Source organism: Lytechinus variegatus, chromosome 6 (assembly GCF_018143015.1).
Source record: "Lytechinus variegatus isolate NC3 chromosome 6, Lvar_3.0, whole genome shotgun sequence".
In the NCBI taxonomy this organism is placed as follows: Eukaryota; Metazoa; Echinodermata; class Echinoidea; order Temnopleuroida; family Toxopneustidae; genus Lytechinus; species Lytechinus variegatus.
Window position 1 is genome coordinate 18,970,649 of NC_054745.1, and position 23,098 is coordinate 18,993,746.

At 36.9% G+C, this 23,098-nt stretch overlaps 1 protein-coding gene across 1 annotated transcript; it reads left to right on the top strand.

Moving 5' to 3' along the window:
• The first annotated feature begins 2,211 nt into the window (after window positions 1-2,211).
• On the top strand, window positions 2,212-13,455 carry LOC121416552 (cytochrome P450 2J4-like). Its single transcript, XM_041610045.1, has 7 exons — window positions 2,212-2,299; window positions 3,448-3,708; window positions 4,478-4,651; window positions 6,757-7,121; window positions 8,886-9,152; window positions 10,743-11,085; window positions 12,689-13,455. Exons 1-7 carry the CDS (start codon window positions 2,284-2,286, stop codon window positions 12,856-12,858), a joined length of 1,596 nt encoding a protein of 531 aa, XP_041465979.1. The 5' UTR covers window positions 2,212-2,283; the 3' UTR covers window positions 12,859-13,455.
• The last annotated feature ends 9,643 nt before the right edge of the window (window positions 13,456-23,098 follow it).

The window sequence follows — 23,098 nt, forward strand, 5'->3', positions numbered from 1 at the left end:
GATTTATCTAGTTTCCTATTCAATGGCGCACTATACATGCATACACTGGGTTCCAAAATAAACTCATCAAACCTTCACAAGAGCACTGCACAAATTCCACTCAGTCAAGTGAACAAAATTTTGACAAAGGCTAGCTTTAATAATCTTTACACATGTCAATAATCAAACGGTTTATTTTATAAGGAAGAGGCTGCAGCCCCTCAAATCACTTCCCAGTCAGCAAAGTGTCTGGGGCCCGTGTGGGTTATATATGGGCTCACCTGGGCTTGGATTATGGGACCCATATGGGCAGCTCATTTGGGGCCCATATGGGCTTTGCACCATCCAAACCATCAGGGGCCCATATGGGCCATGTGGGTTTCGTATGGGGAAAATCTGGTCAAGACCACATGAAACCCATGTAAACCCCACATGGCCCATCTGGGCCCCATATGAAAACGATGCTGTGTTTTATATGGGTCCCATGTGGGCCCCATGCAGGTTCACGATGTTTTAATCAATTAAAAAAAGATATATCAATTTGTGTCATTAAGGTGACTTTACAACCCAATATTCTAATCCCTTTCATTTTGTCATATCCTATAATGCTAACATTCTAACCCTAATTCGTAATCCTATCCTAATCCTGTCCTGCACCTAACCACTGGATAGTGCTATTGACTTCTATATATACAACTGATATATAGAGCGAGTTAGCTATAATTGACAGGCTATGGTTAATAACAATTTTCAATATTTAACCTTGAAAATTTTCTCCTGAAATTAAATGTTTCGATTTTTAATTTTATAGTTATAAATTAATACTTTTCTGAAATTTTTAATGGTGGAATCTTGCATAAACATAAACATATTAATTGCTGTAGCTGTATTAGCTAAATTTTTGGTCATTTACTGTTGTTTTAAGTTGAATATTCACGAGTGCAGTCCAGATCGATCGATGTGACAGGCTACAGCTTCTTTGTTATTGCACCAATCCCTTAAAGGGATGCTCTAGGCTGGAGACATTTATATCTCAATAAATAGAAAAAAAATCACAAAGCAAAATGCTGAAAATTTGATCAAAATCGGATCACTAATGAGGAAGTTATTGAATGTTAAATATCTGCATTATTCCTGTGAAACAGTTCTAGGCATGTCTTGATGAATATTCATTAGGTGGGCTGATGATGTCATATCGCCACTTATTCTTTTCTTTGGAATCATATGAAATTAGGTTTACTAAAAATTGTTCTACCAAGAACTAAAAAATTGGATTGACGACTGATTAAGGGCATTAGTTATTTATTTCCACAACTTATTTCATCACAATGGAAACACATCATTTACACATGTATGACAAAATGAATCATTTATGATTTCAAGTAATATCATAAGAAAAAGGAAAGTGTGGATGTGACATCATAAGCCCACCTAACGAATTTTCTTAGTGAATTCTATTCTATCTAGTGCGATACAAATATCTCCAGCCTGGACCATCCCTATAATTATTGACATGCCTTTGATAAAGATGATTGAAGCTAGCTTGTCAAAGATTTCTTTTCATTTTTACGAAGTGGAATGTGTGTAGTACGCCTCTGAAATTTGATAAACTTCTTTTGGAACCCAGTTTATTTCCCCGGCTGTATAGCTTCAGCTGCTTAAAGCGCTTGGTGCATTCAAGGATTTAATCCTGCCGGGTACCCATTCTATTCACCTGGGTCGAGTGCAGCACAAGGTGGGTACATTTCTTGCTGAAGTAAAACACGTCATGGCTTGGATTTGATCCCATGTCCTTCTGATTGAAAGACGAGAGTAGTAACCACTTGACCACGACGCCCCACGTTTTTTTAATGATAAAAGTAAAGAAAGGAAATGAAAGGAAAAGGGTAAAACTTGAACCTATTTTCCGGACATGCTCGTCTGAAACTAATTACAAATGAATCGTTTTCCAGATCTTACCAGACATGGAAAGGAATATCCATTTAGACTTTGAGCACATAAGACTGTCCTTCAAAAATAACATCCAGTAAAACTTTGACAGTCATTTCTTTTCCCTTGAAAGCAAATGGAATATTGGTTTTATTCCTACAATACTGCTTTATTCCGCAAAACATTCTATTGTGAATTTGAAAACAAATATTTACAGAAGTTCGAGCGGATGGCAAATATAAGAGTCATTGCTGAACCTTACCCGAAATTTTCTGAGGGTACTTCTATCGTTATTCAACTATATACAAGTTCATATCACACGGATGATCCAGTAGCCTTCTAAGTATAGCGCCATTGGCAATACAAGTATTCACAATGGAGAATGCTAAATGTGAGTAGAACATTTTTTTCCATAATAATTGTTGTCATGATGACTAATATTTTATAGTAATTATTATCCTGATTATTATTATGATCAATTTCTTAGTCATTACCTTTATTATCATCATTACCATCATTATTATTATTATCACTAATATCATTAATATTATCATCATCAGCAGAGGCATTATTATTTTTACAGTGTAATGTTGTTGGTGTTTTGATTGTTTAAAGTAGTTTGCTCGAAAGAACACCTTTTTATCACTGTGAATGCATCGACAATGTGACTGTTTACAGCGTGTTTACATGGCCGACTGTGTGAATATGTGATTCACATGCATTGTTGGAATGCTCAAATTCAACAGTGTGAAGGGAATTTCACATTGGGTTCCACTATGTGAACACACGGTGACATAAACTGCTCTTCCCAGTAGTAAAGGTTGTAGTGGTATTAAAAGCAAATTAAGTGTAGCATAGTAATATATATAATGAAAGATATAATTGAACATAACTAATTTGAACGTATTTTAATTCAAATCACTAAAGGTCAAGTCCACCCCAGAAAATGTATATTTGAAAAAAAATGAGAAAAATAAATGTAGCATAATCCTGAAAATTGCCTCATAATCGGATGTAAAATAAAAATAAAATCATGACATTTTAAAGTTTCGCTTATTTTTCACAAGACAGTGATATGCACAAATCAGTGACATGCAAATGAGACAGGCAATGATGTCCCTACTTCACTTTTTTATTGTTTGAATTATACTATATATATTTTTGATTGTAAAATAAGGACCAACTTGACTGAACCATAACTATTAAACAATGCTAATGTTCAGGGAGAAATTAATCGCTGTAGCCAATTGTTACATAAACAGTAGATATATCATATTTCAGTTGATTTAGCTCTCACATCATTCATGGTTGTCTAGGAAGTATAAAAAAGATGATTGTCTTCATAATGGATGAATCAGGAAGGAGCACAGTAAACACAAGAAAAATAAAACTTGATACAAATTTTGACTCTTTTGGCTTCCCATGATTTAAGCACAGAGTTAGACCACGGTCTTAATCAAACTTACTTTAGAATACGGGCCACTGACTAAAATGTAAGCAGCTAACATTGTTGAAATGCCAAATGCCTTCAATTTACAGCTCACATTGATGGTAAAAATGATGGTGGTATAAGATCTGGTACAAATAAACGATCCATCTTTCTCGGCATCCTCCTCCTTATCATTACTGCACTCTTCTCCGTCTCTGTCGCGTTGCTATTGGTGTTCCTGCCTCCTGGGGAGTTTAAGACTGTGGTTGATGATGTCGAGGTCATAAAACGACCACCTGGCCCGGGTGATGCTCGATCTTTAGAACTACTTGGTTTGGGAGCTAAACTTGGCCCGACTGGTTTAGCAAAAGGTAACCAACTCGTTTGTGTTATAGTTCTTCGTTTCTGTAATTAATTTCAATTTATTTTTCAATCATTTATCCATTTATTTTTATTTGTATTCTTTTTTCATGATTTTCTGTATTTTTTTTTCGTATTCTGCATCTTATTTTGCTTGCATAGTATTAATCTTCAGTCTTTCGTCTTTTGGATAACTAAATGAATTTAAAAAAATATCTACTAAAATGATTCTTATATGTTTCATTCTACAAATATTCTATTTATTGGTATTGATCAATTTTTTATTTAGTATATATTTATTCATTTATTCAGTGATCGTATTTGTTTATCATTTGTTTTGAATGTTTAAATACATATAAATATGTTTTAGGGTATCATGTTTTTTTAATCGTGTTAGGAATATTTGTTTTAAAGTGGGTACCAACACAAACCTATCTGTAGTGATTACTAAATATTGTCCCTCCCCCACACACGCTACCTCGTCTTCAATTGAATCAATGCCAGGACTCGATCTCAGAATTGTGAGTGTGCTTACATGTCTGTGTATTTTTCGGAAATTATCACGAGACTGTCAAGGTGGCCTTTTCAACAAAGTATAAAAGAAAACAACTTTTTGAAAAAGCAATGTGTAATTTTACATGAGGAAATGAAAAGAAAAAAAACCAGTCAAAAATAAATTTAGGCCTGTAAGAAAGACATTTATGAGGCTATTTGTGAAAAGTTATTGAAAAAATCACCTGACTTTGCTCTTTTTCTTTCTAATGATTTTACCCTCTTAAGTTCTATACAACGAAACACTGAATTATGGGAATGTGTTTCAATATGGTACTGGTAATACCCGGATAGTAGTCATCGGTGACCTTGAAATCATGAAGGACGCGTTCACCTCAACGGATAGCTTCAATACACGGCGAATAGTCGTCAACGAAATGCTGTCTCCGCTTCAGAATGAAGGCAAGTTATTACGGGAAAAAAAAATCGTATTTAAAAAAAATTATTTTAGCATCCTCTGACAACTTTCCTTGATTATGATTGGCTGAAAGTCAATGTTACCATGGCAACTGTCGGATAGAAAGCGTCTGCAAAGGGATCACTAGCATGCCATATTTACTGATCCACTAAAATACAAGGGAAAAAAATTACGAAAATGTCCCCTCTGGTAATCAAGGTAATGTCAGATTTTTTTTTTCTTTCTAATTTGGAAACAGACACAGCAAAAACATATTATTGTGCTTAACTGATTTTTTTTAAAAACAGAAAGAGTGATCATTTATAAGCAGGACTCAGGTAGAATGCAGAGCAGATAACGTAGAGGGGAGTCATCAATTCCTTCGTTTTTAAAGGGAAAAAATTAAAACAGAAAATATACAAATTAAGAAAAGGTATTCAAAACTTTATTTTGTCAAAGCAGCTCCCAAAAATAATTGCAAATAAGTGTTTGATGTTCTTTAAGACAGAAGTCTTTAAGGTTACGTAATTTCAATTATGCTGATAGAGAGATTTTTTTTTAGAAAACTGTAAAACAGAGGGGGGGGAACGGTAAAACGTTTCGTTCAAATATCTCGTTCCCGATTATCATATTGATAAGCTGGTTTTTAAAAAAAATCTTTATCAAGAATTCTTTAGCTCAGTACTCGAATTTCGCTTTTTCCGTTTCCAAACCAGAAAAAAACGAATTATTTAATAGTATCCTGACTTTGTGTGGTGTTATGATGATACCACTGGCGGATCTAGGGGGGGGGGGGCACAGTCGGCCCGTAACCCCCTCTTTTGACACTGAAAACCTGATTTTTCTTTGTTTTTAAGATATTTACTCGGGGAAAATGTGCCCTACCCCCCCCCCTCGGAAAATCCTGGATCCGCCCCTGGCTGAAACTAAAGTTACACCAACGAAACTGACACCATCCTGATAGACATTCTGCACTTGGTATATACGTAATTTGTGACACGAGATAAACGTTTGAAATAGTAATATTATAAGCAATGATCATAGAGGGAGGTTATACGTAGGAAAGCTCAGTTGTATTTATCATCGAATACTATACAAGCCAGAAATGTCTTGTTTGCAGGTACATGTAAATACTGCATTTCATCAATGTTTAAAGGTCAAGTTCACCTCAGAAAAATGTTGATTTGAATCAATAGAGAAAAATGAGACAAGCACAATGCTGAAAATTTCATCAAAATCGGATGTAAAACATTTCAAAGTTTCGCTTATTTTCAACAAAATAGTTATATGAACGAGCCAGTTACATCCAAATGAGACAGTCGATGATGTCACTCACTCACTATTTCTTTTGATATTTATTGTTTGAATTATACAATATTTCAATTTTTACGAATTTGACGATTAGGACCTCCTTGCCTGAAGCACAAAATGTTAAAATAATGGAATTCCACGTGTTCAGGGAGGAATGAAACTTCATTTCACATGACAATGACGAGAAAAGAACAATTTTTCATATTTCATATAATAAAATACAAAAGAAATAGTGAGTGAGTGATGTCATCAACTCTCTCATTTGGATGTAACTGGCTCGTTCATCTAACTATTTTGTTGAAAATAAGCGAAACCTTAAAATGCCATAACTTTCTTATTTTACATCCGATTTTGATGAAATTTTCAGTGTTATGCTTGTTGAATTTTTCATTTTTTATTCAAATCAAGTTTTGGTTGGGGTGGACTTGTCCTTTAATAGCATTATAAGATTAAAATGAACTGTGAAAAAAATGTTAGTCTGAATGGAGAAGTTTTTACGCTTGACTAAGGAATATAATATATATATATTTTAATGAAATAGCCTATCCGTGGCGTTACTTTAATTTGGGTTTAATACATATCTTGGTCCCGGTTCAATAAATAATTGTAATGATAAAAAATTGACAATTCAGATAACAAATTTACTCTCGGCCAATCGCATTGCAGAATTTCAGTAGCTTTTAACTGCTATTGCTTATTTGTTATTATAACCAGTTTTATGAAACAGGCCACAAATCATCAGTGTACTTCATTAACGTTATCATTTAAACATTTTTAATATTACTTTTTAAAACTATAGGTTCAACGTTTCAAACGAGCGGACAGCCGTGGCTAGAGATCCGACAATTCACGGGGCAAACCATCTTAAAAACAACTTACCTCCAGGCCTACGTACAACCGCGTATTGACCAATCAGTGAACTCCCTTATGACGTCATTAATTGCGCGCCAAGGATCTCCGTTCAATCCCGAATGGCTGCTTCGCGTTTTCTTCGTCGACGTCAACCATCGCATCTACTTCGACCGGGGTCTTGTCTATGATGACGACGATGACGAGGCGTTCGTGAACGACGTGTTTAACGTTCAAAAGATAACCTTCGAGCCGAATGCGACGATGCCAACGTCTCCTGTGCTTCGCGCCCAGCTTCCTCTTTATCTTCACCACGTAAGCGTTACTGAAACCTGTTCCATATCATCACCACAATCACCATCATCATCATTCTTATAACCACCACACACCAGCTTCATCATTATTTCCATCACCAGGCGCGGATCCAGGAGGGGGCCGAGCCGCCCCCCCCCCTATTTTTTGACAACCTGCAGAATAAAAGTATACTCTTTACCTTGTTAGAAACTACGAAAAACAGAAAGAAAAGTAAGAAAGAGGTATTATACCCATGATGTGTTATGGCCTCGTAATGGCCGGTCCGAACCCGAAAGTAAGCAAGATAAAGGTGAGGGGAAGAATTGGAAAATAGACTTTATTTTAAAAAATTCGCTCGCGCTTCGCGCTCGCATTGCCTGTGTAATGAATCCCATTCAAGAGGATTCAATGACACTTCATATATCCAGTTCTGAAATCAATTTGCTCACAGTATTTTACCTCGCATATCAAGCTTTCATTATTTTGTTTGATTTACACAAATTGATATATCAAAATTTTCAGTTCGCGTTGTGCGCTCGCATTGTTTGATTTGTGAGATACCTATCCTCTTTTGAAAATCGTCAAAATGCTCCTTTATCATGTAAGTATATAAAATATATATCGTGCGTCGCGCTCGCATTAAAGAGAAATTCCAGTAGTTGTAGTAAACGCTGATTTCATGAGAAAGTCTGTAAAACCAGGCTTAATTGTCAGAAAATCATCGAGGATCTAGATCTGGTACAGTTACATAAACTGAACTTTGTGAAATCTTGAAATCTACGCTAAAAAAACGTTCACACTGAAGATCACCAACACAGATAGGCACACGTGGAACAGTGCATTATTAATGTTGGAATAAAGACCCGACGGAAGTGACCGAATCTGCGCTTATTTTGCTTATTTCTCAGCAATTACACAATTTCTCCCAGAATCCTTTGGCACATATTTTTATTCATACAAACAGACACTTGGGTGGTCATTATATTAGATTCTGTAAAAAGTCATTTTGAGATCGTTACCAAAACTGGAATTTATCTTTAACTGTTTGAGACACAAAGCTTGTTCTTTATTACACGCTTATAGACTGTCCAATTTTCAGGTCGGAATATCAAACATTTTGAGCTCGCGCTTCGCACTCTCATTATTTAATTGGTGATACTTAATTGTATCCTCTTCATTAATCACTAAAACAATCCTAATTGAGTCCCTTTTCACGAAACTATAACAAAATTTCGGCTCGCGCTTCGCACTCGCATTGTTTTGCTGGATACTTATCTTTGTTCATGATTATAAAAACTACTCAGAATCTTCAGTTCTTAAGAACATAAAATATCAAAGAATTTTAGCTCGCGCTTCGCGCTCGCATTATATATTTTAGACCACATTAAATACCTTATCTTGTTTATAAGAATAAAAACTAACATATAATTACAACTTTAGTCTTTAGTTAGGACTACCCCCTACCCCCCCCCCAAAAAAAAAAAATTATAGCGACCAATCGAGGAAAATTTTGATGAAAATATTCCCCCCCCCCTTATTGGCGAAAGCTGGATCCGCCCCTGATCACCATCATCGCCACCACCACAACCATCATCATTTTAGTAACATCATTGTCACCAACACCACAACCATCATGATGGTCGCCACCATCACCTCCACCATCATCACCATCACCATTACCAAAACTATAACCACCACCATCATAGCTACCATCATCATTATCATCGTCATCATAATCACCACTATAATCAGAACAATATTGATAACTATCACCTTATCTTCCAGCTCCATCGATTCGCGAATCACACCAAGCTTCTTGCAGCGGAGGCCCTGTCCACGCCATCGTCACCATCTGAAGAACCCGACAGTCTCGTAGTCATGTACGAACGGTATATCAACGGTCTCCGTGTCGAAGGCGTGACCACGCTGAGCGATCCCGACGATGGTTGGAGACTGTCAGTGGATCTCTTCTTCTCTGGACACAGTAGCATCCCTCAAATCGTACGCTGGATGTGTTTGTATTTAGCAGCTTACCAGGACTATCAACAAAAGGTATTCCTTGTGATAGCGTTAAAGCCATGGTCACATTTGTTCTACGGCGGCCATACGGCGAGTCGAAAACAGCCGTTTTAACATATTTTGTCCAACTACATATAGGTGGTTTGAATAAAAATTGATAAAACGGCTGTTTTCGACTCGCCGTACGTCGCGCCGTAGAACAAATGTGACCATGGTATTACTTCAAACTCTTAATACAATGGTCACGTGTAATCTACGGCGGCCGTACGGCGAGTCGAAAACAGCCGTTTTATCAATTCATTTCATGTACGATCTACATAGAGGTGGTTTGTATAAAAATGAATAAAACGGCTGTTTTTCAACTCGCCGTACGGCCACCGTAGATCAAATGTGACCAAGGTAGAAAGCCTTCCGAGAATGTCCTATGATTGTCCCTTATTTGGAAGTGTGTACCCCTGAAGGTTCCCTATAAAGGTTCTAAAATAACCTGAACAGCCCCTTTTCAAGAATTCAAAGTTCTTTATAAAACAATGAAAGGCTCTTGAGCACGTAAGAAACCTTATTGAAACTCCTTTTCCGAGGATTCCTAATACGCTTCCAATTCACACCTTTGTTTTCATATGGGAGCACTGAAAACCTGGTATATTCTATACCAGTATTCCAAATCAAAGACTTGCATGGGCCTTGAATGTAATGAATGTAATGAATGTAGGCAGCATTCTTTGCTTCTCTAAAAAGCATAAAGGAATGATTAGCCTAATCCAAACAACTCGAAGAGATTACCACCAGGCGCAGCTCGTTTCAGAGGGGAAATTCATTCATATTCAAATACGAAATATATGATGCATGGCAAGCGCTGTGACGAAACGAGGAACGTAGTAGCATTTACTTTACACTCTTCCAATAAAAGTTAGGTTTCTTAGAATGTCCTTTAATTGTCCCGTATTTGAAAGTTGGAAAGAACTTTAAAGTTTAATAAAAGCATGAATGATTCATACTACAAATACCAACGCGTTCCAACGATTGGTGTAATCAAGCAGCCACGAAGTACCCTTAATAGCGCCACCTCAGGTCATCTAATACAGACATCTGACCAGATTCTGAGCTGCGTTTTGTAGTTTCGGCCCTCTTGTATGATAACACACTAATTCTGGACCAAATTCATTCATTCCACACCAAATCGTGTTAACAAGTAGCCTATAAGAAGTACTTTCATCAAGAAAAAATATTCTACTTTCTAATATTCTTTGTTTGTATTATTGATGGTCATTCAAAATGTATATATTTAGACTTGTAATTTATAGCATGCAGTAAATGAGATCAAACCCAAAGTGTTCGTCAGTTCGCTCCCCTTTTGTCTCTTTCCCCCAATCTTTGGCGGAGTTATGTTCCATTGAAAGGCGGAGGGCTGACTGGGAGGGGGGAGGGCTAAAAAAACTTCACTTTTCTTTCAAATTTTCTGTCACTCAAAAAGGCAGTCAATTTTTTTTCGGAAAGCTTTCAGTTCCCCGTCCTGAATTTCCCCAACCCCATCCCTAAAAAAGGGTATCACATTACATCCGGGTCGCACATTTTTTTTTGTTTAATCCTGTGGTATGATTTTCCTTTGTTTTCAAAATGAAGATCTTCGAAGAGATCAACTCATTCGGTCGTTACACCGATATCACCTACGAAAACCGGACCCGACTTCCTCTAACCGTCGCATTCTTGACCGAGGTCGATCGCATCCACCACCACTCTCCCCTCGGTGTCCCACGCTTCGCCACGGCTAACGAAACGGTCGACGACTACCACATCGAAGCGGGAACAACAGTCATTTCAAACCTATGGCAGATGTCAAACGATCCGAAGGTTTGGGGTGATCCGCGTGTGTTTCGACCGGAGCGATTTTTCCTGGATGGAACCGGTTCGGACCACTTTCAACTGGATGCCAACAAGTTTCAACTCCACACACCCTTTGGTGTCGGTACGAAATTATTATTATTAGTTTTCGCAACACGACGCACAATGGATTCAAGATCCGCCAAGGAAATGTATTGTCACATTCCCTTCATGACAAAAAGCAACCAATAATTCTTTGTCGAAAATTGGTGAGTCAACATAGTTTCATCATGGACTCTGGAAAAACGACTTAAAGGCCTGGTCACACCGCCCGAGCGTTGTTGGAGCGGTAGCGGTAGGGAGAGAGGGTCGAATTTCGCTCACAAAATTGGGGGGAAAATCGAAAACAAAATAAAAACCACCGAAATCGAAAATGGTGAACGGTAGCGAGCGTTGATGATTTTTTTTCTGTCCGCTCCACGACCGCTCCAACAACGCTCAGGCGGTGTGACCAGTCCTTAAGGCTTGGTCACACCGCCCGAGCGTTGTTTGAGAGCTCGTGGAGCGGTAGGGAGAGAGGGTCGAATTTCGCTCACAAAATTGGGGAAAAAATCGAAAACAAAAATCGAAAAAAAATAATAATTGAAATCGAAAATGGTGAACGGTAGCGAGCGGTGATGATTTTTTTTTTATCTCCGCTCCACGACCGCCCCAACAACGCTCGGGCGGTGTGACCATGTCTTTATTTACAGTTTTTCGTCCGCACTAAAACTTAGGACGTAACTGCTGTTCCGGTTCACCAATTTTTGACAAAGACCTCCAAGCTGTCCTGCGTCATATGACGGGTATTTTCAATACATGTTCTTGAATGGGTTCTGCGTTGCAGTGCGAACACTCCCGGGTCTTGATGTGCAGAAAACAGAACATTTTTTTTCACCAGAGAGAAAGAGAAAACGTGACAGTTGAATCCTAGTCAAACAGAGGGTCAGTGTTTTAAGGGGGCATTTACCGTGAGTCAATGACGTCAATAACAATAGATAATCCCTCTTGAACAATAGGTTCAGCGCTAGGATTTACGCCAAGGGGGGGGGGCAAGTAGTGCCCAAGAAGAATCATCGAAAATAGGTGAATTAAAAAAGCAGTTTTGTCTTCGTTAGCACCGGAACTTCGGACGAAACTGCTTTCGGTTCATATTCGTGTGTCATTTGATTGGCATTTTCAACATTTATTAACAGTTCAAACAAAATAAACGTAATCCTTGGCCTCACGTGGAGACAACACAAACACCGACCTAGTCCAGATAAGACTTTGTCGTATGGAAGCTCCCTATGCCAAATCTAACATAGAGGATATTACGAGTCCCACTCCCTGATCAGCGCCAGTGCATTTATCTTCCCTCCTCACCAAGATGAGAGGATTGGTGTTGATTAAAGAGTGGGACTCACATGCCTTCTATGCTCGAGTTAGGATAGGGATCTTTCGTACATCTCGTCTCAAATCTGGCCCACCAACAGTTTTTTGTTATGTTATCCCCCGATCCATATGTATAATCAATATTATCCAATGACACTAAGTACCGAACAAGAAAGCAGAAGGTCCCATTAATAAAAAAAACCTTTTGTTTTGGCTCGACCGGTAGTCAAAACTATGACCACTCGTTCATGAGACTAAGTCCCTATCTTCGAGCCACAATCATGCCCAAGTTAGCTTTGACTGCGACTATTTGAATTTATCTTTATTCGATCCAGGTCTGCGCTCCTGTCCCGGAGAGAAGATCGCACGCAGGACCCTCTTCAAGACAATGATAGCCCTGATCCAAGAGTTCCAGATAGTTCTACCAGAAGGAACGGAACCGGACCTCGACCAGACCGGGGACTTTGCAGAACCATATAATGTGAAATTTCTGAAAAGAATATGAACCTATATCTGGTGGTGCCGGTGTTGTTTCTCCTCATTATTTCGAGTTTATGATGTGGGCGTTCGGATTTTTTAATAGATCGTATTTAGTTTGTGATTTTTCTTTGGGTATATCCCTAATTATTGCCAAAACTTCTGCTATTGTTGAATGATTTTTTTTCTTTAATAATATATTTTATATTTGACTTAAACAGAATATTGATGAACGATGTCGATGATGTTCTGTGAAAACAACAATAGCTATTCAATAAATAATTCATTAAACATCAGTGTAGTGATCTATGCCACCGGTTACAGAAAAATGTTAGGTAGGGAGCTTCCTAACCACTCCATCGGAAACAGGAAACATCGACACAACATTAACACAAGTAGAAGAAATGTAATTGCTTTGACGGGTTCAATATTTTTGAACACCACTCTTGCGTCAACGCTCACTTGCCAGTATTGGCATTTGATTATCGAATGTTAAACAAAGTTATCATATATACATTGTACGTAACATTAAACGTACCATGGAATTTTCGCTACCTCAGGTTATGAAATTATATGTTTTGTTACATTTCCTCAAAGAAATAAAAGAAACAGATTTATTATTTTATTTTTAAAGGAAAGTGTTTACATTGTGTGCTTGCATGACATATATCCAGATCATTACATTGTATCGCACTGTAAAGTAGACTGCATGGCGCTGTAGAATTGTAGAATTAGAGAAGCGATTTCTCTGATACATCTCATTTTAGCATTTCCACAGCTATGATATGGTGAGGTTCCCATACCGAGTCCGCCTCTTTTTCAAGAGATCTCTCAGAACTGATTATTTCGTGCTGAAATCTGGAATGAAATGAGATACACCTAAGTATGCCATGAAGCCTAAGAAGTGCTGCAGTTCAATTGTGTTACTTGTAGTTGGCATTGTTGTGATATCAGCAACCTTTTGGGGATCTGGTTTAATACCGTTCTTTGCGCAGAGTTCCCGAAGTTGATGCTCCTTGAGATGAGGCATTTGATCATCTCATCATCAAACTGCAGAACAGACCAGGAATTCACGATTTGAGTTTCATGATGCAACGTTATTCAGAACTATGTTAATACTCTATCACCCTTTCACACGGTAAAACAAAATCGAAATTTGGGATGATGATTCCAGTAAAAAATAAGGCCAAAGATTAATTTTTAGCACATGTGAAACCAAACTAGACCATGATTGCAATCACGAACGCTAATCACAGTAAGGAATTCAAATTCCAGTTAATGTTTTACTCTAATTGCAGTACAGATTCTACATGTGCGTGTGAAAGCCTTTACCACCAAAACATCCTGGGGGCGGAGCTTCAGTGAACTTTCAAGCACTTCCATAGATAATACAATTGTCATGCATTCGTCGTAGTTTGTATTTGCGATGCAGCGCTTTGATTGACAGTTCACCGAGGACACATAACGCCTTTGCTCGGGATTTCGAATTCAAAAAACAGTTTTCTAGTGAGCGTGTGAAAGGTCCGATGATTCTGAGGACGAATTGCAATCATCATTACAACGATGATTCAAGATCCAGGTGTGAAAAAGGCCATAATAGCTTTCCAACTACGTTTCATTGATACATTGTGATACAACAGGTTATTTCTTGTCAAGGTCATTATAGTTGGAACTGTTGTGTCACATTAACCATAGTAAATGTGCGCCTGTGTGTAGATTACAAGATTGTGTGTATAAAATTCGATGCACTTGTGCTCTCACTGGCATCCCTGCATATTGCACTAATGATTTCAAATTCGATGACCTAGGGAGTTTTCACACTGTGTATTTGTCTGGCTAACACTATATCATTACGATCACCAGACTCAACACAATGCCGTCCTTCAGCCTAGGGGAGATCGCAAGAATCTCAGATGAAATCGATTTAAACTTCAGTTGCAGTGGACACGCCAATGGAGATTCGTAGCCGATATATCTGGGGGCTTTTTCACACGTGAACCTTGAACTTTCATTGTAATCAGGATTGCAATTCGTTTTTAAAATCATCTGACTTTTCAAACGGAAAACGGAAAAAATGACCTCTGACTTTGGTTTTGTGACCTGAAACTCGCATTAGATGTTCAGTGATACTTGGTGACTCGTATGTATACGTCTTATGAACTAGACCAATACACTTTCAAAGCTAGGATGGTAATTCAACAGATACCATCTCCAAAAACATCGCCAAAGTTCATTGACCTTTGACCTTAGTCATATGACCTGAAATTCGCACAGGATGTACAGTGATACTTGATTACTCTTATATCCACGTTTCATGAATCAGATTCATAATCTATAGTCCCACTCTGGTATGCAGGTGAGAAAAAAAACATCTATATTATATGCTATATTTAAATATCGGATAGATAATGAAGATATAACACACTTTATAGCTGTCATTTTAAATTCCAATATGACCTGGCAACATGACAAATTGGACATGATTATTGTGAGCGAAAAAAGACACTTTAACTATCTTTAATCAAAATACAGGTATGGTATAAATTACTGATGGCAATCCATTTTTCATTGCTATCAATCAATTATATGCTAGATGGCTGACATACAGATCTCCATTATTCGGAACGATTCAATGGATGCCCATCGTGTGTTCGACATTGGGAACATGTGTGCCTCACAACCGGGAGCTCAAGCACCGACTGCGTCAGACCAAAATGCGTTAAAAGAGAATTGCTTCGTCCCTGTTTGGTGGTCGAAGGGGGAAGTTCACATTAACAAATAGTTTATGTAAAGAAAAAAAAACAATTGATAATAAGAGAAAATTGAAGATTTGAGGAATATCCATTAAATTTTCATGAAGCTATTGGAATTTTAATGGGTGTATTTGTGACGTCAGATGCGAGCATCTCCTCTGTGTATCTTATAGTAACAAAAGAATAAAATATAGTATCCTTAAAAAAACTTAAAATATGTTTATAACTCTCCAAGTGTATAAATGAATCATTTCACATCCGCTCCAAAAGAAAAAAAATACGCATCACCATGAACCTTAAAAAATATCCAAACTGTGCAATTAACTTGAGTGTGCCGTTACTATGTTACGGCATATTCTGGAAATGTGCCGTAACAAGGGAAGCACAAAGTAATCAATGGTAGGCGTGCGAGCATAAATGTTGCATGTTATAAAAGGTTAAATAGCAATCATTAAGCACTCAGCGAGTTAAATATTAAAGTCGAACTTAAATTCGGTTTTCCAAGTCTCCCGAGTAACGGTATTTTGTTACTGTCATTGTACAGTAGTCGTCCCCAGCCGGTTAACACAGTCATATACAAATGATTTCACAATGAACTGTCATTGTAGATTATCAAAACCCTGTCATTGTCTTAGCACTTGATACAGAAGCTGTTTAACTCACATCTATAACCAGTGTTGCTCTTCGTTTACTGTTTTATCAAGAATCATTCTTCATTAGATCTTCGGATACAGCGGGTATTTCACCGTGCCATTCAAAGATGTTTGTTCTCGGCGTTGCCTTGCTACTTTCGTTTGCCCAGTGTATCGGTTAGTCCATAGTTTTACCCAGTAATGGGTAGAAGGGGAACATGCATGTTTGCTGTGTATATTGTTTTACCCCGTATTGGGCTAAATGCATGTTTTAAGAGTAAATTCCAGCTAGACATTTCGTAAAATTTACTAAATATATCATTTTTCCCCCAACCTACATGCATGTTCCCATTTTACCCAAAATTGGGTAAACTTTTATTGAAAAAGTGTTTTATGTATATATTTTTTAAACTCTTCGAGTTTTTCACTAATCTTTATCCCATCCTCTTTCTTCCTCCTTCACTCCCTCCCTCTCTTCCTCCCTTCCTACTTCCCTTCCCCCTTTCTTATTTCGTTACATTATTTCACTCTTTTACTATCTTCATCTGCACCACTCTCCACCCTCTTTCACTAACATTTATTGCACTGGTTTTCCTTAAAGTGATTGGTTAAAATTGGTTTGACTTTTTGAAAATCTGAGCTAGAAGGTCAAACTTGTCACCAGTGTCAGTGATATGTTACAAAAATGAAGCCCAGACAAAAATGCGTTCGAAAATATTTATTTAGTGCTTCAAAAATTGAAATATAAAGTGAAAGGAAACACTATCTTAATTTCATCCCATACACTTATGTGTACTATTAAGGTGTCTATAAGACGCCTATTTACAAAATCGGGGTTTGCCTTGTAGTTTTAGCTTTTCATTCTCAATAATGGCGGTTTTCAGGGTTTATTAGTTATAATGCATGCACTTGTACACATGTTTCATCTTGGTTTGAGATTTTTTTTAATCAGCTGCTCACAAAGTTAAACAATACCTCTAAACCACTATTACGAGGCAATTCGGTCTTGAAATGCGATCGCTTCCACCGAGACCGCTTCGAGTATTTCCACTATAGTCCAGGATAGAAGAGGCATAACCTTGTTTTTTTATATATACAATATTTTTTGATGGATTCTTGTCAATTCGAGGGTGCTGATTACGAATCTGAATGATGCCACTCGTGTAACCTTGAGCATTTTCCGCAAATTGGCAAAATCCAATATGGCCGCCAAAATATGCTTATACCCATGAAAATCATAAAATTGTCCGCACATTGGTTGTGAAATGCATGAAATTGTGTTGCAGGAGTAAAATACAATCTTAAAGAATAATTATTGACAAAATATTTATTTTCTTGATATTCAAAATGGCCGCCATAGGCCATTGTATACACTACCATGTACAATATGAATAGGGAAAACTAGTTTTCACAAAAATGAGCACTAAACTGCAAAAAATCGCGATTTATGAACAAAGTAATATATGCAAATCACCATTACTAACGAGATATATAATTTGTTATGTCATATATGGGAAAACTGCAGTATTTTGATATCTAAAATAGCCGCCACTGGCCAAAACAGTTTTGTGTACAATGGCAATGGAGGCCAAAAAATTCTCAAGAGTGATCACTAAAATGCTTATTATGAAGATTAAACAATTGGAATACTGACTACAAACATAATTATTAACGAAATATATTATTGATATGCTATGTATGTGGTAAATATTGTATTCTGATATTAAAAATGGCTGCCAAATGCCCTAAAAGTATTATACACAATGAGAAAAGGGAGAAAAGAAATCACAAGAGTGAGCACTAAAATGCACATATATGTGATAAATTAATTAGATACTGTCTTAAAACGAATTTTCTAACGAAATATATCATTCAGGTTTCAAGTTTGTGGTCAATACTGTATTTCGACTTTCAAAATGGCCGCCATCGACATTTACCGTATTATGTACAATGCAAAGTGGGAAACCAATATTCACAGGAGTGAGCACCATAAATGCACGTAATAGTGATCTATGAGTAAAATATTTTCTGAAAGCATCATTTCTATTAAGATATATCATTTATTCTGCCATTTAGGTGATAAATACGGTTAATTTAAAGTCAAAATGGCCGCTACAGTCCCTTACGGTATTATACACAATACGAATGGGAACAAATCATTTGAAATGAATTTTCCTTTGCTTGGTCAAATAGTGATGTATGAGTGGAATATTGTCTGAAAACGTGATTTATAACAAAATATATAATATCTTATGTAATTTAGGTGATAAATACTGTATTTCAACATTAAAGATGGCTGTCATATGCCCTTTTTGTGAACATTATTCGTCTCCACCGAAATTGTATATATACGATAAGTGCTTATGGTGGCCATTTTCAATTTAAAAATGCAGCATTTATCACCTTAATTACACAACATTATGATATATCTAGTAAGAAACCATGGTTTTAGACAATAATTCACCTTTACATCACAATTCACAATTATATGCAATATTTAGAGTCAAGCAAAGCCAAATTCTGTCAAAATTATATGTCCCATGTTACAATGTACACAATACTTTTAGGACCTATGGCAGCCATTTTGGATTTCAAAGTACAGCATTTATTACCTCCACCATGTACACGACCCATATGTGATGTATTCAGTTAGAAATAATGTTTAAGACAATATCTTTACCCGTACATCACATGCATTTTATGATTCTCACTCTTGTGAAAATAAGTTTTCCTGTTCGCATGTTACATAATTTATTTAGGGCTTGTAGAGGTTATTTTGAATGTCAAAATACAGTATTTATCACCTATATGGAAGAAGAAATGCGATGATTAAAAAAAATGTTTTCAAATAACGTTTTACTCATTCAAAAGGATTATATGGATGTCAAAGTCAAGCAAATCCAAATTCTTACAAAATCACATGTCCCAATTCACATTGTAGATAATACTGTTAGGGCCTATAGGGGCCATTTTGAATTTCATAATACAGTATTTATCTCATGCATGACAAAAGAAATGATATGTCTTGCTATAAAACATGTTGTCAGACAATATTTTATTCATAGATCACAACTACATGCATTTTATGTTTCTTACTCGTGTAAAAATTAGTTTCTATATTCGCATTGTACATGATTAATATAGGGGCTATGGCAGCCATTTTGAATTTCAAAATACAACATTTACCACATAAATGGCATATTTACATGTTTTTAGTCAGTATTCCACTCGTTTATCTTAATAATCTGCATTTGAATGCTCAATCTTCTCATGGGGGGGGGGGGGGGGGTGGCCATTGCCATTGTACATAAAACTCTTTGGGCGAGTGGCGGCTATTTTAGATATCAAAATACAGCAGTGTTCAAATATTTGACATAATAAATAATATATCTCATTATTAATGATGATTTGCATATATTACTTCGTTCATACATTACGATTTTTGCAGTTTAGTGCTCATTTTTGTGAAAACTAGTTTTCCCTATTCATATTGTACATGATAGTGGATACAATGGCCTATGGCGGCCATTTTGAATATCAAGAAAATAGATATTTTGTCAAAAAATATTTTTTAAGATTGTATTTCACTCCTGCAACACAATTTCATGCATTTCACAGCCAATATGAGGACAATTTTATGAGTTTCATGGGTAATTTGCATATTTTGGCGGCCATATTGGATTTTGCCAATTTGCGGAAAATGCTCAAGGTTACACGAGTGGCATCATTCAGATTCGTAATCAGCACCCTCGAATTGACAAGAAACCATCAAAAAATATTGTATATATGAAAAAACAAGGTTTGGTCAAGTGTCTATGGGGCCTATCCTGCACTAATACTCTTTGACTGGTTTCCACTAAACTAGCCAGTTTAAGGACGTAGATAGGAACGGGCACTCTCTCTTCTCTCTATATATATATTTATAAACTTTATATAAACAATAAAAACTTTATTGGCAATGAAAGCGATCTTCAGCATATTTTTTAACCTTACAGAAGCCAATACGTGAAACTTTAATATATATATATTGGAAACCCAAAACTAAAAAAAACCCCACATATTGGAGTAAATGGAAGAGTAGTCCCTTCTGTACATGACCAATGTGGCCAATTTGATGTTTTCATGGGTAGAGTGATTACCAATTTGTACGACTTTTCAAAATTCACTTTCTTATTGTTTGACCGATGTCTTTGAAATTTTCACTTCTCTATTTTGTTTTCTTTCCCTCTAAAACAGCTCTTGAAAGGGGAGTTTACCCTAAAGGGTTCGTTGCATTAATAGCAGAAATAATAATGATAACTGATAAAAAAACATTAGTGAATGTTTGAGGAAAATCAGTAAAAGATTGACAAAGTTATTAGAATGTTAAGTTTAGGATTTTTGACATCACAAACGAGCAGCGACGTGTATAAATGCATGAATTTCTCTTTTTAAAATGATTCCAGATGGCATATATTTGTTTTCTATTTATGATCGGTCATGAAAGGATTTGTCTACTGATACACAAAAGGTACAGCGAAAACCTTTTACAATTTTCTGACAAAATAACATTTTACTAATTGTATTATAATACGCTATGTATGAATGTTGTTTGCAAAATGACGTCACAGATCCAATAACTGAAATTCTAATAATTGATGTTTAATTATATTTTTTCTGAAAAGTTGGAAACATTTTCAATTATTTTTTTCTGCTATTTTTACGACAATCGTTTTGTCAGGGTGAACTTCCCCTTCAATTAGATGAAAACCTAAATGTTTCGCCTGCAGATCAAACTGGGAACGGGGTAGGTAGTGTGCAGTTCTTCATGAAGCACCTTGTGGGTTGATATCACCAAAGTCTGGGGGGCTGCTTGGACTTAAGCCCCCCCCCCCCGCGTCCATACACAAACTTTTTTTTATCAAAATTAGTGTACAAAAACGTTAAAATGGCTATTTGAAGGTGATTATCTTAAATGGTCAGCGCCCCTCCTTTTTACTCAGTCTTCACTTTCAAAACCGTTCCGCTGCCGCTGATCACTGGCCTAAAGGGTGGGTGTAAATTGGAGGCTTTCAAATTGAAATTCATTTTTTTCCACATTTTTTAAGAGCAGGATTTATAACACATTAAGAATGAAATTAATGAAAGAAAAATGACAGTGGTGATTGTAAAGCTCAGACATAAAAACAAAACAAAACAAGTAATGAAAGAGATTCGAGCGAAAAGCAAGCAGCCATTATTGCATATTAAAGGACAACTCCACCCCAACAAAAGAGTTAATTTGAATGAAAAGAGAAAAATAACACAAGCACAACACAGAGAATTTGATCAAAGTCGGATGTAAAATAAGAAACTTATGACATTTTAAAATTTCGCTTAATTTCACAAAGCATTTTTATGCAAATCCTGGTCGGCATGCAAATGAGGAACTGATGACGTCACCCACTCACTATATCTTTTGTATTTTATTACACGAAGTATTAAACATAACTTTTCTTCACTGTCCCATGAAACAAAGTTTTATTCCCCTCTGAACATGTAGAATAACGAATGTTTCAATATTTCACGGTTCAGTCAAGTTGGTCCATATTGTCGAATGTCTACAAATTAAAATACTCTATAGTTCAAAACAGTCTCTCATTTGCACGTCACTGAGTTATGCATATATTAACTATTGTGTAAAAAAAAAACTTTAAAATAATAAATGTAACATGATTAAAAAAAACCTTTTTGCTATTATTTCACATATGATTTTGATAAAATGGTCACTGTTTATTCTTTTATTTTTTTTCTCTCCAGTGATTCATTTTTTCCCAGGAAGGGGGGGGGGGGGGGGGAGAGGGGGTTCTCCATTAATTCGTCGGCGTTCATCCAAACCGTGTTATTACTTGATTTTGGTATAAAAAATCGAATTTGGGATTTTCTCAGAAAAATAGAAGTACAAGTCCTATTCTAATCATCTCTATGATGCATTCATTTCTAGGATGCAATTTATTTTAGTTTATGAGATGTTAGGGGATATTCACAGCGATGTCATATAATTTTTTTTAATGCACAAAATCACATTAAAACGCGTACTGTAAGCCCGGGGGGGGGGGGACTCAGTATATAATGCATAGTGGGTATGTGCCGCGGAGGGGACCCCCATTTTCACACTCAAATTTCCATTCCAAGGCATAGCATTTTTGCCTTGTTGAGAAAAAAAACAAAGAAATTCGCTCCAAGGCATAGCATTTTCTTCTTATCGAGAAAAAAGAAAAGGGAAATCCGCTTCAAAGCTTCGCATATTTTTCGTTACGCCGCTCCGATCGCATTGAATGAGCTGCAATTTTGGAGAAAAGCGGCCGCAGAGCTCCCCCGGCGGAGGCCGCGCTAGCTGCATCTTGCACGCATGACCGTTCCATAGGGATGCATACGCACTCACACGCTGGCGATCCGTTCCAAGGACCCCCGTTTTCACAAACATTTGTCGTTCCGAAGCCCGTTCCGAGGACTCTCCTTTTTACAATAAGCCCGCTCCAAGGCCCCCGTTTTCTGTCTCGCCCGCGGCACACCCCACCACTTTTTTGGTCGAGTGCCCCCCCCCCCCCCGGGACTGTAAGCAACAGCAATACGACGCCTTGGCTTGACTGATCGCGCGCATTGAAATCGCGGTCAAAACGTCCTATCTCTTTTTCCGTATGACTTTTTACCGGGAAAATCTAAGCTGCTCACACCAAAATACAAGCATGTAGCACCTTTGTGATAATTTCTCTGGTCCTTGGTTTTGTGTAAAACAAATAAGGATACCAATGTCAAGCAATTGCCTTGGTCTTTCTAACCATGCATTTTTTTCTAGCAATGAATATGTTGTAAGGCAGGGGAACTAACTGTGAAATTAAGAGTAGACTTTGAAGTCGATTTT